This window comes from Papilio xuthus, unplaced genomic scaffold (assembly GCF_000836235.2).
Source record: "Papilio xuthus unplaced genomic scaffold, Pxut_1.1 DF827714.1, whole genome shotgun sequence".
In the NCBI taxonomy this organism is placed as follows: domain Eukaryota; kingdom Metazoa; phylum Arthropoda; class Insecta; order Lepidoptera; family Papilionidae; genus Papilio; species Papilio xuthus.
Window position 1 is genome coordinate 6,295,961 of NW_013530935.1, and position 17,378 is coordinate 6,313,338.

The 17,378-nt window shown below is 31.5% G+C and overlaps 2 protein-coding genes across 2 annotated transcripts in view; both read right to left on the minus strand.

Moving 5' to 3' along the window:
• LOC106116586 (prohormone-4) overlaps positions 1-10,973 on the minus strand; it is a 41,351-nt gene extending 30,378 nt beyond the window's left edge. The window contains exon 1 of the mRNA XM_013310465.1: positions 10,765-10,973. The gene's annotated coding sequence lies outside the window, so the exon portion shown is untranslated. The remainder of the gene's footprint in view (positions 1-10,764) is intronic.
• Positions 10,974-14,595: 3,622 nt separating this feature from the next.
• LOC106116650 (uncharacterized) lies at positions 14,596-17,212 on the minus strand. The gene is made up of 2 exons (XM_013310541.1): positions 17,077-17,212; positions 14,596-14,968 (listed from the first exon to the last, which is right to left on the minus strand). The coding sequence occupies exons 1-2, from the start codon at positions 17,099-17,101 to the stop codon at positions 14,691-14,693; spliced, it is 303 nt and encodes a 100-aa protein (XP_013165995.1). The 5' UTR covers positions 17,102-17,212; the 3' UTR covers positions 14,596-14,690.
• Positions 17,213-17,378: the final 166 nt, after the last annotated feature.

Here is a 17,378-nt window from a genome sequence, read left to right on the forward strand (position 1 = left end):
TGACGTGATGAGAATTGCCTTCGTTCCTACTGTTTATTCATTTAAATATTTTTATTTATTGGCTGACACCTTAGACTAAACTTATTTATTAGCCTATGTGTTCTTTCAGGCTATATTCTACATCTATGCCAAATTTCAGCGAGAACCACGCAGCCGTTCTGGATATAACTTCTAAAAAACGTCCATCCAAACACGCATTTATATTGGGGAGATATCACTGGTATTTATTTCACAGAATCGCCATCAGCATGCCCTTGACCCTATGCAGTAGCAGCAGTATACCCTCCATACATCTCTATCAGCCATATTTGTATTCACTCTCTTAAGCCGCTCTCACACAATCCATCCATATTTTCTTTCGTCTTCCTCTACCTATGTAGTCATTAAATTTAAACTTATTCATTTAAATGTCACTGAATATAATAGCAAATAAATAATACTTTCGTTTGCACAAATCAACGCAGAGTTGAATACAATACTTAAATAATTTATAGGATAAATGATAAACTGAAAACATCATTTAATATTAATTATTATATTGGTTTTATTTACTCTTGATTTTATATTTGTTTAATTTGAATCATGTTTTAAAATTAATTTTATTTAACCGTCCACTGTTAGTCACGGCCTTTACCGAGGTTTACCACTTTAGAACATACTATTTTCGTCTATATTTTAAAAGTTTTTACAAACATATGTAAGTGTATCCATGTATAGAATCTGTAAGACTTGAATGTAATAATCACATCATTAAATAATTTTATTTACTTTTAATTTAATATCAAAAAATTATTTTTATAAATAAATTAATAATTTTATTAATGCACATTGCTATACAAATAAAAACTTCACCAAGTATTCAATTAAACTAAATGCACACAAAAACTACATATGGAAATTAGTAATGAAAAAGGCAAGCTGCATCGAAACATCTCAGGGGACTGATATTATTCACGTTTTAATGTAATACGATGCTCGTGAAAGTTTTATAACAAAACACGATCGCAAATAAATTCCCATTTGGGCTTTGAATTTTGTAAAATAATTTATTTCTCTGATAAAATATTTTGTAGGCTACTAGTTTCCATATTAAATAGATACTTTATGTTTTAATGGAAGAAAAGTAATAGTTGTTTAGTATAAATCTTACTAATATTATAAATGCGAATGCTTAGATGGATGGATAGATGAATGTTTGTTTAAAGGTATCTCCAGAACGGCTGCACGGATCTCGCTGAAATTAGATGTAGAGCATAATCTGGAAGAACACATAGGCTACTAATTAAGTTTTTTTTTAATTCCGCGCGGATGGAGTTGCGGGTGACAGCTAGTTTCTATTAATGAATCGGCACTAAGGGTTTAAGGGCCGACTAACTGACAGAAACTATTTAGATAAAATTGAAGTTCGAGAGGATAAAATAAAAACAGTACGTTATTTTTACGTGACATTTTTCGAATGTTTTTCTAGGAACACTTAACACGCACGTATAAAATTTCCTAAAATGACAAAGTTATCAAATAAACAAGGCGGGGGCAGACGGTAGACGGATAAACCCAATTACGTAGCACTCAAAGTAATACGACGTACTGCGTTCTTCGTGTATTTATTTTTCATTAAGCTGAGTGCCTTGCCCTCTGTATAAACCACCCCATTCAACAATATTTTATGAACCTTTCGTTATTTTTTAGTTGTTTAAACTTAGTTAATGTCAAGAGCGACGGTGGCTCAAAGGGCTAAGTACTTGTAATCTGCAGGTCCTGGTTTCTAATCCCACCATATACTAATGTATTTTACTTACAACGTTCTTACAGTAAATGCTATATTTATGTCTACATTTTTTTTATAGTCCCGCGTGAACGAAGACGCGGGTCAGCCCTAGTATGATATAAGCTTATCTTTTTTTAATCCTAAAATATTAACAAAGAAAATTAAAATTATTATAAAATAAATTGTGATAAGCATCATGAAAACTCCTGAAGGTTAACATTGCGAGGGATTTCATAAGGTTTTTATTACACAATATTAAATAAATTTTCATATGTTAACAACAGTGCGACAAAAAAAAGGATTGTGCCCGTAAATGTCGGGACTCAATGTAATTTAATATACCGAGCCCTTTTACGGGCTACGCAAATGTGGATATACGGGCTTTTGTGAGGGCGCGTTGTGAGGCAAATACGTGGGATGTACTTAACAATGGTGTATATCTTACACCGTGGAATTTACTCTCTAACTTAGTATATAATTAACCCATTTTACATTACACGTGTTAATTTCAGTAGTATATAATATTAATTTCATAACTCAATTTAAATTAATTCAAAACTAAAGTTATGAAGACAAACTTTATAACCAAATTGTTAATTAATCATTTATGTTTCAATTATGTCCAACATCGGGAAACCCTTTTTTATTATTTACACTTTTTTTCACAAGAATAAAGGCTATCGATGTCAATTATTCAGCTCTGGGTAAAATGTATTAAGATTTACCATGGGTTTCTAAGACCAAAACCTCCGTTTAAAACATATTTTCATCTCTGTTTTGTCGAACATGAAAAACAGGGACGACGATATGTTTTATACATAGATTTTAGTGTCAGAAATACATGGTTAGTTGTTAAGATTACCTCGTCTAAATGATTTTAAAGAAACATAGTCATTCCTTTCATTCTCTTTGAGAAAACGGAGACGACTATATGTATTAATACAAGTTTTTTGGCAGTGGAAATCCACAGACTTTTACGAAACATTCTTCTTCTTCTAGTGCCTCTTCAGTCTTGAAGGTTGGCCGCTAACTTGGAACATTAGTACAGATTAATTATAAAAGAGATACTTTGAAAGACCTAAATAAATGAAAGTAAACTTTAGTATGTAGATAGAATCATTTCAACTTTGCTCATAAGAATTGTTAGCGAAATGCAATCTTTAATCCTAATTGAGAAAGTTTTCTAACTTTATTAATCTAAAGTCTGATCCTTTGTCTCAAGTTAAAAAGAAAAATAAATTTGAAAAATAACCCCGTTTAAATCCAACCTCTATTCATAGTCTTGTATATATAATTTCAATTCTATTTATATGAAAGGATATTTCGTATTCCAAACGTTCCAGCATATTGATTGTCTGTGACCTTGTACGTTTTGATGCTGGCATATAATTAATTTACAAGGATCAAGATTTGCATAACCTTCACTGAGATCCGTTCGTTAACACAATAAAAGGGTAAATCTATGATCCAAAATTAACATAAGAAAATAATAAGAAAGACAGGCAAATGATGTCTGAGCTTTGCTTATTTATTAAGTTATATTAAAATAGATAAACATTCAATTGATTTTAAGTTTTACATCGCAATTATTATTACAAATTAGCTTTCGCCCGAGACTGTGTCTGCGCGGAATTAAAATCAAATTATTAGCCTCTGTATTCTTTCAGACTATGTTCTACATCTGTGCCAAATATCAACGAGAATCATGCAGCAGTTCTCTAGATACCTTCTAACAAACATATATCCATCTAAACTTTCTCTCTATCGTTCTCTTAAAAAAAAAATTGATAACAGTGTTTTGTATTTTTTTTTGCCATGGAAACTAGTATTTTTTCCTTTTTTAATAAAATATTAAATAATTGTAAATTTACTAATATTTCTTTAACCATTCCAACTAAGATCTAGGCTTGTCCTAGGTTATGGTTTACGACAATAGTCGAATGGCTTGTTTCGAACCCCCGACCTCGTGATCGGAAATCCGTACCCTTTACCATTAGGCTATTGACGCTTCAAACCTACCTAAACTCTTCTTTCTAATTTATAGTTTAAATTTTCATAATATCACTAAATATTGTTGTATAAACAAGACATTTGGTGACGAAGCAAAAACAAACAAGGATATACAAGGAATGTTTTGTTAACAAAGAAATCGAGCAGGAAAACATTTTTTGTGACGTAAAAGATTCGATATTTTATTCAAGAAAAAGCCTTTTTCTTCAAGAGAATAGGTAAAAGTTTTATAAAAGCAACTCTTATTTCCCTGTTGAGTAGGCTCCTTGTGGATTTGTATATATATTTTTTTAGATATTACTTTGTTTTCTTTTACGTTTTGTCATTAAATTATAATTTTTAAGATAAATGAAGTAAATTTATAATGAACATGAGTTGCAGTGTTAGTCAGGCTCGTCTCAACCGGATTTATATTGGTGAAATGCTCAAGATCGAATTGTTTGACAAGACCTCGTTAAATACAATTCCATGGTCGCTACCTACCTCTCTAGGATAAGGGGTGAGTTGTGTTTTTATTTTTTATAATTTTATCATCATCATTCAACACCACATGTTTTATATTGCAATTAAATTCTAATAATATCTTATATTTAAGGAAACGTATACAGTCTAACTTTTTATTACATTTAAACTATATATTAGCGTCGTGTCAGTAGGCCAAGGACAATCACTGTATCGTCGCCCCAAACCTGACAAAAAGATCAATACTCGAAAACTGTTTTGATAACATTCTGTTACCATCATTGTCATGACACCTTTATGACATAATTTTTTTTCATATCTTAATTCATTAAGTACCAGGTAATATTAGAAATAAATAAAAAAAAACTATATATAAATATCAAAAATGTTTTGTATTAATTGAATACATTTAATTACAGTTAGTTATTCTTTGAGATAAAATTTAATCAAGCTCAGTTTAAGCAAATATCGCTTACAAAAAGGATTAACTGACATGTAAGTAAAATCTACAAGCTTTAGGCAGCCCTACGTTATATTTTGAAGGGCTTTAAATAAAATATTCATAGGTATGGATTATCTAAAACCTGATACATTCTGAGAATATTTACTACGTTGATTCCACTACATATATCTTTTTGTGAAAGATAAATAAGTTTTAAACGAAAATAAGCCATTTTCTTCTCTTTGTGTAGATAAATGAAAACGTAATAAGTCTGTCAACGTATAATTTCTAACTCTTTAATATACTTTTACATTTTTTTTTATCCCGAACCAACTGAAAAACTATTTAAGAACATATATCATGTAGTATCATAAAGGTAAAATAATGTTTTAATATGTTTGTTCATAAACTTTTCAAAGGGTGAAAGCTGCCAGTATCTTCGGGACCTTGCCTAAAGGGACTCCTTTTAATAATATGTTTTAGTTAATATAATTATATAATTACTAGCTGTCGCCCGCGACTCCGTCTACACGGGATTAAATATAGATGTTGGCCGATTCTCAAACCTACTCAATATGCTCACAAAATTTCATGAGAATCGGTCAAGCCGTTTCGGATGAGTATCGGAACGAAAGTTGTGACACGAGAATTTTATATATAAGATTCCTTTACGATATTTTATTTCATATCATAGATTTAAAACGAAAGTTACGTTTTCAGAATATGTTATCACCTGGACGTAATCGATTAGGCTTTATGAAGGCCATTGAAACGAAAATGAAACGGTACTCTAGGTCTTATATTCACAATTGGTTACAGATTTTATAGAAAACAGTCTGATCAATGATTTTCATGAAATAAATCTCACTTATTTTCGAAGATTGTTCAATGTTCTTTTTTCAAAATGTGTGGCAATAATTTTACTTCTTCTTTAACTGACGTTCTTATAGTGAAGGAAAACATTGTGATGCAACCTACACATATCTGTGAAATTCAAAGATATGTGTGAAGTCAACCCGTACTGGGCCATCATGGTTGTCTGTGGCCTAATCACCCCTGACTTAGAATAGGCTCCGAGTTTCTCAGTGGATACGTATATTAAGCTGATGAATTTTACTCTACATTTATGTAGAGTTAGTAATAAATGTTTCGTACAACGTGCTATCAAACTGTGTGGTTAAATATTTAAACACAAGCACACGGAAGGCCTTAAATAATAGTCTAGACGACCTAGCACACTGCCTAGTACAGAAATAGAATATCGATCCTCTACTAAATGCCACTTTCAGCTGAACTTAAAATGCTCGTCGTTTTCACATACATACGATTTGTACTAGAAATAAAATGAACTAATTTTGTACATTGATTTATTGGGAAACAGCAACTGGGTTTTCATTGTCTATATACGTGTATAAAAACGTGTAAACAGTATCACTGTTTTTTTTTTAATAAATAGTCAAAACTATATTAATTATTATGTATCAGCAATATATTAATAAAGTGCGTTTAATCATTAAAACAAATCTACTTGAAATATTTGTTTTTTCTATCATCATCAGCTCACTATACGTCTTCACCGAGGGGCTCGGAGCCTACCCTAAGTTAAGGGCGATTAGGATATAGTCAACCACGCTGGTTTATTATTCTATAAAACGACATAACTCATTAAGTACTGCTGGTCTGATTTTAAAACTACATTTTCAATTAGTAGCAGTTTATGCCCGGATTATGTCGCAGGCATAAACTGCGATTGCAAATGTCTAGGATAGCGGTCGCCTCGCCTCGCCATTTCGGCGAACTAAGAATGCTGCATGCTCCTTTTCCAAGGTATAAAAGTTTAAAAAAGCTTCTTAAAACACAGTAGTCTAGCGTTGGTAGTCTATAATAGTTAATCTACCTTCTCTCGAGGAAACTTTGCTATTGCCAGGCATTTATCGTTAATGGTAAGTATTAGCTATTAGTACCGACTGCTTCTAGATATTGGATCGTTTAGCTAATTTGTGCTCGTAGAATCCCACCTAGCAATTTATTCTATTGCCCATGTAACAGTTCTTAGTTTGAAAAAGCTTAAGAAAAATAACTTCGAAATGAATGTTACGAAAAGTTTTTAGTTAACTCTTAATTCAACGAAATTTTTTGTAGCAAAAAAACTGTTTTTTTTTCAGTAAAATAATATTTTTGGATATGAAATAAGTACAGGAAAAATGCTAAAAAAAATAGTTGTTCGTCACACTGGACAACATCGAATCAAGGGAATTAAAAAAAACTTAATTAGTAACCTATTATAAGTGTTTTTCCAGACTACGTTCTACATCTATGCCAAATTGTAGTTAGGTCTGTTTAGCCTTTCTCTATCTTCAGAAACAAACATCCATTCATCCATTTAAACTTTCGCATTTATAATATTAGTAAGAAATAAGATATGTTTATACCGTAGATATGCCCGGAGGCCTAATTTAGTCCTCTTTCCCTTCCCACTCTTTTTCTCATAAGGAAAGGATGGGATGTGTAAGTGGACTTTCCGGATGAGAGGATGCATAGAAAGTGAAAATATTTTCTTACTTACATCTGCTCCTCCGTCGATTAAAGGTAGGCAACGCATACGCGATTGCGTATATCTATGGGCAACAGTCACTCCGCTATTTCAGCGATTACAGGTGATCTCTTGCTCGTTTGCCACCTTATGATATAAAAAAATATGTTTTTCACACATTTGTAAGTAAAGAGAAGATTGAAAAGGCATTATTTTAAAAATTTCTGCATTTATTCTGAATATTATATAAGAGATTTTATTTCAGTACGTGACATTTATATGTACAGAATCCAGATCCTTGAATTATTTATCGAATGCCTCGTATGTCGCGTTTGTATATTTAATCTAGTTAGGCATTCGCAGAGCATACGTGTTTGCAGTATGCAAAATGTAGTTGCAATTTGTGCTATATTGCAGGAGACTATTGTTTTCATAAGTTTGCAATGCGGGAATACTTATGCATAAAATATAATTTTCACCTAAATTTTGTTTTAAGGAGAATAAATATATCTTTGCGTATATATTAAGATTCTTTTGTAGTAGTATCTGTTATTTGTACTTTTATGAATTATGTTTAGTTCATCAAAGTCGAATGTATATATCTTATATATAAAATTCTCGTGTTACAATTTTCCTTCCCATGCTCCTCCGAAACGGCTTGACCGATTCTCATGAAATTATTTGAGCATATTGAGTAGGTCTGAGAATCGACCAACATTAATCCCGCGCGGACGGAGTCGCTGGCGACAGCTAGTAGATATAAATAATTTTGATATAGTTAAGATTATTCTCGTAGCAAAAAGATTTTTATAAAAGTAAATTTTCTTCAGTTTTTTTGCATTAAAATTCATTCAAAGCCGAGCTAAAGGTATTTGAATTTGTTTCGACTATTATTGTCGAAACATTTTGAAGATTTTAATTCTAATTGAGAAGACATTTCAATATTTGTTATAAGTAACGGTTTGCTTTCAAATTTAAAACGCTATAATATAGTTCATTATCTCTTGCTTGACAATGTCAAGTGGCACAAAATTCTTATCGAAGTATGTCTAATCGTGGGTTTCCGAGGCCAAAATCCCCGTTTAAGAACAGTGTTATCTCGGTTTTGTTAAAGATAATGAAAGGGATTACGATATGTTTTATACAGACATTTTGTTCTCAGAAACCAACGATAAGACTTATGTATATTTTTAAATGCCTAGTTAGAAACAGCGCCATCGCTTTAAACTATAGCTAGGTGGCACAGGTCAGATATCATAACGCGAAAGCAGATGTCCGCAATGGTACGGCAATCGATACTTTCGCGTGTGTGTGTTCATGTTGATGTGGGCGTCGGGGGACGAATTAATAAAACGTAGGAGCAGAGCGCGTTTTGTTATTGCAATTTATTATGCTTCAATATCGTGTTTCCACTACCGAAACATCTAGCCAAATATGTAAAACTGACCTGTAGAAATGGATAGGCGATTGCTTTGAAATGATAGCTTTTGCTTTGTTTCGAATTCAATGCGCTTGTGAATTTATTGTGGCAGTTAATCCTATCTACAATATTAGTTCGAATCTATACTACGGCTACAAATCCCTACTATCAGCGCCATGATGGCGAAAATCAAATAGTCACAAACTATTATGTCTTATAGCCAGTCTTTTTTTATATCATAAGGTAGCAAACGACCGAGCGGCCACCTGAGATAGCGAAGTGACCGTTGCCCATAGACATACGCAATTGCATATGCGTTGCCTACCTTTAATCGACGGCGGAGAGGATGCACAGAAAGAAAATATTTTCCCTTTCCATGCATCCTCTCATCCGGAAAGTCCACTTCCTCTTCCCATCCTTACCTTATAAGAAAGGGGTGGGAAGGGAAAGAGGACTAAATTAGGCCTCCGGGACGCACACTCATCAGACGAAACGCGGAATTGCTTCCACTTCACGCCTGTTTTCTGTGTTGTGGTGATATTTCACCGGGTGAGCAGGGCCGATTCGTGCGAAGATGTTAAAGCGGGTTCTACCACTCTTATGTCTATTTATAAAAGTCGGTCGATCGGATGTAATACTGATGTGCTTTAAGTGAGATGCAACTGAGGTGAATATGACTCTATAAATATTCGAAATATCTATATAAACTCTTCAATTACATCGCATACTAAATCTTCGAAAACATTCTAACGAATTCCATATCCGATCCATTATCGCCTTACAAAGTTCTTCTCCCTATTTTTTTTATCGCCACTTAATATTTATAAGGTCGTTATCATTCGTAATTTCGTTCAGAGTTGGCCGTAGGAAATTTAGTTTACCCAATTCTGATTCCCTAATGTAATATAAATATATATATTCAATTTCAGTGTTAACTTAACAGTTATTTTTGGATTGTATTTATTTGTAGAACTACTCATTTATTTTTTTAAAATAGTTTCAAATTAGTACTTAGTTTAAGTAATGGAGGACACATTTTTTGAGACCTAAATTAGATGATTCCAATTCCAATTCGTTAATACTCTTTAAATCCAAAATTGTAAATTAATATTATGAATATATATCTGGTATATCAACAGTGTTAGAGAAATTGAAGGATACGTTAGAAAAGTTTGAAGTATTTATGAAAATTCACATTTCATAAAAAAATCGAATAATACATTTTGTAGATATATAGACGCTGGTTTATTAGGCGATAAACCAAAACGACTTTCCTTATTTTATCAAAGTCTTAAAAATTAAAAATTTAAATTAACCGTTTTACTTGTAAGTACGAACAAAGAAACTAACAACTGGGATAAAAAAAAATACCGCATGAAACCTTAATTTACTACCGTTCTGTTCTTTATTTCCCATGTGACTAAAGTATAAGGAAGTAAATAGATTCTTTGTATTGTTACTAAGATCTATTTATTCTTTTAAGTGTATTGATAATTATTTTAAAAAATGGACATATTTTATCCAAATAAGAAAAGACAAAGGAATTACGTTAAGGAACAACATTCAGATCTCTACCAAAATTCTCTTTACAACTTTACGTTTATTTACGTTGTATGCAGACATACATAATTTAAATAAATAATGTTTATGGATTTAATAAAGCTAACAGACATAAGATTTTAACTTTTGGATAGGTTCCCCTAATAGATTGGTATAGATTGAAGTTTAGAAAAAATGTAAACCCATTTTAAATTCATAAATTCTTTGTCTCGTTTAAACTTAAAATACTTCCCGATGCGTATCTGTAAACCTACAAATGTGTACTTATAATAAATATTGTATGATTCCATTTTCTTCGTTCGATGAGAGCTTGAAGTAAATTCTATCAAAAGGTAATTCTTGATAGGATAGTTTCAAAATAAGTGCGTCATAAAATGTTGATCGTACTTGTTGAATTACATTGCGCGCAACAGTTTTACAAATGTATAAATTGTTTAATAAATAAAATAATTGTAATAAATAAACATAAAATAAAAAAAATGTGGTAATTAATGCATATTAAAAAGGCGTAATAATTTTCAAAGAATAAATATTAATGCAGAGAAAATAAGTTTGTAAATTTAACATACCTGTTAATTGGTGGTATTGGAGCTGCAAAATCTTTCACAATTATTTTTTTTTATTTAAAATAAAACTGTGATGTAGAATTGACGCGTCTTGCCCCGGTGGTCGGCCCAGCGACACTGCGGGGCGGTTGGAGCGACTACCCTTACCTGTTACTTTCCACCCCTCGTTGGGGTTGGGGAGGGTAACAGGGTGTCGTTTTATCACCCAGATCGGAACAGACGTAACATTGTGATTTTAACTATTGCTATAATCTAGTATTGAAAGTATTTCTCGTTTTATTTTTGTTGAATTGTATTTTGTTGTAGAGTTTTATACTAACCAATGTTTTCGTACTAACAATTTATAATATAATTTGGTATTATATGAACTTTCTAATTTCACGAAAGAATAGATAGAAAAATAAACATTCTTTTTTATGTTCTTATAATACTTCCCCCCCCCATTTTTTCCATGAACGAGAAGACTATGGTAGAGACTCCACCCTCTACCATAGCCTACTTTTACTTTATCTGTGGTCGTGGTATTTTACCAATCGGCAGTTCTTAATTTAGACTACTATTGGTTAAAACCCGCTATTATGTATTGTCTGTTTTCTAATTATATTAAAATTAACTAACATACTAACGACTAAGTAAACCTTTCTCTACCTTTTAACACTGTTTAATAAAATTTTCCCAGATTGAAGTACTTTAAGGTAATTTTGTATACGAAGTAAGACACAGTTTTCCTTTATATGCAAACAAAAATATACCTAAAGCCAGAGTAATAAAGTCGAAAATGATTTAAATCTTTTTTACAAGTAAGTTGTTAGCTGACTCGAAAGATGTTCTTTTATGAAGACTTCTTACTCGTGTTGAATAAAGTTAACATATTTCATTATGATTTATGACACGTGGCCCGTAATTTGTGCGACCGCATTTTAAATTAACAAAGGTCAACGAAAGATCTACGAGAAGTCTACGGTAGGTCTATGATTTAGGAGAGAAAATTTTATACAGTATTCAGTAATCAAGTTAAATTTTAATAAGTTTTTAGCTTGAATATGACCAAGTTCATTACTACGTAGCTTATACGTAGCAGATAATTGCTACGCAATTATAAGCTACGCAACTATAAGCTACGTAGTTAAACTAGGTTAATAATAAGATAAAATACTTTGATGTTATTCAAATTTGAACGTTTACTAAAGTAGTAATTAAATGTTATATTAGTTGAAATATACTTTAATTTATAGTAATATTTATATGAATATAGCAACAATGGTCACGGGTTTTATATACTCATTTATTTTAAATTTAATTTTTATATGCATAACCTTACCAATATTATAAATGAGATGGATGTTTCTTTAAAGGTATGTCTAGAACGGCTGCATGGATCTCGCTGAACTTTCATAGATGTAGAACATAGCCTGAAAGAACACATACGCTACTAATTAAATTTAACGGTGGTAGAGCCCGCTTTAACATCTTCGCACGAATTGGCCCAGCTCGCTCGGTGAAATACCACGACCACACAGAAGACAAGCGTCAAGTGGAAGTAATTTAAGTAAGGCCCAATTTAGTCCTCTTTCCCTTCCCACCCTTTTTCTCCTAAGGAAAGGATGGGAAGAGAAAATGGACTTTCCGAATGAGAGGATGCATAGAAGGGGAAAATATTTTCTTTCTGTGCATCCTCTCCTCCGTCGATTATAGGTAGGCAACGCATATGCAATTGCGTATGTCTATGGGCAACGGTCACTTCACTATTTCAGCGATTTCAGATGGCCGCTCGCTCGTTTGTCACCTTATGATAAAAAAAGAAAAAAAATATTTTTATTCCGCGCGAACAGAGTAGTGAGTGACAGTAGGTATGTACAGTGTATAGTATTTGGAATTCACTCATTAATGTCCTTAAAACGTAACATATAAGACCAGGAATTCGTATAAAAAAGAATTTACATGCGTCACTATAATAAGAACTGACGTAGTATTGTAGTGTAGGCGTTTAATCGATACGTATGTCCCGAGCTTCCAAGTACTAATTAGTTATTCACGTCGAGTCACTCTACACGGGTCATTGTAAAAATAGATTTTTTGGCTTTTTACGTTAGTATTATACGACGTGTTTGACAGACGGTTTTATGGATGGTAATATGTTATTTGAAAATTGTGGATTACTATCACTACATCTGACTATAATAATATTATAAATGTGAATATTTAGATGGATGTTTGTTTAAAGGTATCTCCAGAACGGCTGAATAGTTCTCACTAAAATTTGATGGAAATGTAGAGCACAGTCTGGAAGAACACATAGGCTATTAATTAAGGTTTTTTATTTTTAACTCCGGGCGATCGCATTCACGGGCAACAGCTTGTAAATCATAAATTTAAAGCAGTATGGAAATGTAAGTAATTGTTATTCTACTAAAATATATTTAGATCCTCTTTTGTTATTGTATGTATTACAAATGGATGTGAATAACTGATATTTAAAATATTTATTTATATTTGAACTAAAGTTTTCCATTACGTAAATTAATTCTGTTAAAAAAAATATATTGTAATTGTGGAAAAAATCTTATTGTATCTTATACTGTCTGGAAAGTTTTATTTAAGTTACAATCATAGTTTCCCTTTTTAGGCAATTGAAAAGAATAAATAAAAAAGATAATGTTTTAACACGATATTTTATATAGTTGCAGTTAAATAAGGATACTCATAGACATTTAATAATTAAAATGTCTCTTTTGGAATGTAATCTAACATCTACATAGTGACTCCTACGACATTCATCGATAAAATCCTGGAACAGTAGGAATGTTTCTAGTCTGCGCGTAATAGGTTATGCAAATATCTGCGTTGGCGACGTAATTGGAATTTAGATACAACTTGATTGCCTCTTGTATATTATGATCTACTAAGGTATGGAGTTATTGATTGATTCTTTTCTCTTCTCTCTCCTTTTTTCTACAATACTATTTTAGAGTTTTAGAAGTTCGTAGTTGAATTGTCACGTTCTGAAGTTATGTAGAGTTCGCAAACCAGGTTTAAGGTTATGATATCAATCTACTAGTTGCGCGCGAATGCAACCGCGTGTGATCTTCCAGAATATGTTCTATATTTATGCCAAATTTCATTTATATCCGTTGAACCGTTCTGGAGATATCTTCAAAAAAACATCCATACAAACTTTCGCATTTATATTATTTATTATCCATTACTTCAGTTTCTTTTCTTCATTGATCCTTTATCACATGTTTGGTTATGTCTACAACTAGTGACGTACCTTATTCTTTGTCTGTTTGTCTTTCTATGTCCCCTCTTAATAAACGCTTTACTAAGATTGGTGCTAAAAATTTTAATAGGTTTTTAATTAGCAATATATCGACTTAATAAAATTTATGAAATGTTATGTTTATTATGGAGTAAACAGTGTTATCGTATTCAGCGTTTGATAAAAACTAAGTCAAAGAGATTAATTCGATTGTAAGAATATGATGAATTTTTCTATAACAGAAAATAGGTAATAGATAAAATTAATTTTAGTAGCATGTTTGATTAGTTATCTAAAATATTTGTAAACTGTATTCTTTTATTTTGTAAACAATCATTGTATTACTGCCGCTTAGTTCGTATTGTATTTAAAAGGCCCTGCGTACACAACATACTACTACTAATATTGCATACTTGCGTCACAAGCACAACGGTACTCGTGACGCAAGTATGCAATATTAGTCTCGAAGATTTAAGTTGCCTAGTGTATGAGATGAATATTTACTACCCTTTAATTATTTTGTAAAGGATATTTGTGAAATGGGAAAATAAAACAACTTTATAATAGTCGTCAAATATTTATCATTCGCCAACAACTAGCATTTACAACATAATTTAATATCACCGAACATTACAATACCGACTCTATAATTTTCAATTTAAAGTTCAATTTACAACTCCGTATGTGACGATGGGAATTTCTTTAGAACTGCGTGATAGAGGTTGTAGAAAGCGTAAACAGATACACTAAGAATAACAAAGAGGGAGCCACCGAAGACGAAAGAGAGGAAGTTCCCGTCTATCATTGTGGTTCCTTGGAGACTACGCGCGTGACCTTGAAATAGGTCTTTAGTACCGGATCCCGTCGCTTTTCTTTCTTCCATCATCTTTTTCATTGAAGTCAATCTCTCTTTTAATTCATCTATCGATTCCAACATGTCGTCGGACTCTGAAAATAAGATAGATAAAAAAATAAATTTATTAAGAAAAGATTTTCAGTGTGATATAATAAGGTAGTGTAGAAAATATAAATGTTTAAATTAATGTAATTCTAATAAACTGATATCAAAACGCCTAAACACTGACGTATTTTCGTCCAGTGGCGGCACTGACTAGTATCGAGCCCATCAGGGGCCCTTCATCTGGGTGAGTCGGTGCCGCCACCGGACGAATATACGTGAGTGTTTAGCCGTTTTTATATCAGTTTATCGAATGTCTCACGAAATATTTTATTAATGTTATCTAACATTATTAAAATATCAAGGTTAAATAATATGTTACCATGTAGAAGAGATTTTAATACATTTTCTATGCAATATGAAAATATATAATAGAAATTTTGTATATACTTAATTAAATCAGAATAATTCAATCTGACTTTAATTTAAAAAATAAATAAAGTAATTTAAAATGTAAATATAATTTATTAAATTCTATTTTAAATACTTATTAAAAATTAAAGCATTTAAATTAGTAGCTTTCAACATAAACGAAATAACGTTCACAGTTCAAAGCGCAGCGTTTAAGTTCAAAAGTTTCAAGTTAAGTCACTAACTTAATTTGATTCTCGTACGCTTAAAGTACTAAGTGTACGCCGTCTCTTAAATTACTGTACGCTATTTTAGTTTATGTTAGAAAATTTGGAAAGCATACTAGATGTTCCCCGCGACTCCGTCCGCGCGTAATTAAAAGAAATGAATTTGTAGTGTCCTTCCAGACTATGTTTTACATACATCCGTACAACATTAGCATTTATAATATTAGTAAGACCCTAGTATTTATTTGATAAAACATTTTATTTTGGTTATAAATGTCTAGTATTAGCGTAAATAAGAAAAATCATTATAAAAAAGAGAATCAATCAAAGGAAAAGAACTTGAACTTTGTACGATCCAATTTACAGACAAGTCAGTCAAAGTGTAAGAGGGTCTGCGACAAAGATTGGCGTGTCACAATACAGATTGCGAAATCCCCCCATTCCCCAACCCTCATTTAGTAACTGACGTTGATACCTGTCGTAGTTTATTAACAAGCGGTCGCCCGCGACTTCATCAGCGCTGAATAATTAAACATGAAAAAGTAGCCTATAATATTCTGGCAAACATTAGCTACCTGCCTATCAAAGACCCGTTGAAATAGCTCCAGCCGTTTCTAAAATAACCCCAAACGAATGCAGACAAATAGAAAAAATATAAAAAAATCCGTTCTTTGTATAGCAAATACAACATGTTCGTGAAAAATTTTTTTTTCGATATACCATACAGACTAAAATTTTATGAATTACTAGCTATCGCCCGTGACTAATTAGTAACCTATGTTCTTTTCAAGAGTATGTTCTACATCTATGCCAAATTTAAGCGAGATCCGTTCAGTCGTCCTGGAGATAACTTCTAACAAACATCCATCCATCTAAACATTTGCCTTTATAATATTAGTAAGAAGTAAGATATACGAAAAATTATACAAAAAACGTACGTACATTTCAGTCGAATTCCGCTTTCAACATACTTGTATACACAAATAAATATTTGCATCTCTTTCACTCCTTTTAAAAAGACAGTGACAAAGATGTTTTTACAAAAGTACTTATGACCTTAGTATTAGTAGAGCCATCAGATATATAAAATATAAAACAAAATTAATTTGAAATAACTTAAATAAGTCAAATATGAATTTCATTATTCTATTCCTTTAAAATGTCAAATTATTATCATTTTAAATTTACGAAAAAAACAATTTATATTTAATTTAATAAATATTTCAAATTATATTTATTAAACTGAATTCTTAATAGATTAATAATATTAGAATTAAAAAGATAAATAATATAATAATACAGCAAATACACAATGATAATAGTGATAAAATACCAAGATAAAGTATCAACATGAAATTAAAATAAAAATACTCATCACAAAAAGAAAACAAAATTAATAAGATTAAAAAAAAACCATTTGAAAAAAGAATCTTTTGTTTCTATTGTCAACTGAAAACAATCTACTTTAAAATATAAAATTAATAAAAAGATAAGATAATAACAAAGTAATTAAAACATACCTTGTACTTCTCTTTCGGGGCTCATTTTCAATGATTATTTACAATATTTTTGATGCGATGTTTTGCAAATGTACCACAGAGTGTATCCCGCCATTGCCTGTCAAACAAGATGGCCGCCGCGTCTGCGTACTATCGTTCTGGAATACGCGGGAATTATTGATCGAGAGCCCGGGAATGCCTAGCTCGGTGAACGTCTAGATATGTACCTAACTCTAACATATTATAGCAATTATATTGTCCTCACTCTTTGTTAGATATTTTTTTTAAATTATATCTTTGTATTTTTTTTTTCGTTTGTGGTT

Excerpts from the sequence above, each read along its gene's own strand:
- LOC106116650 (XM_013310541.1), bottom strand. The coding sequence starts at position 17,101 with ATGAGCCCCGAAAGAGAAGTACAAG. Across the intron at positions 14,969-17,076 it reads CCCCGAAAGAGAAGTACAAG|AGTCCGACGACATGTTGGAA; the intron begins GTATGTTTTAAT and ends TCTTATTTTCAG.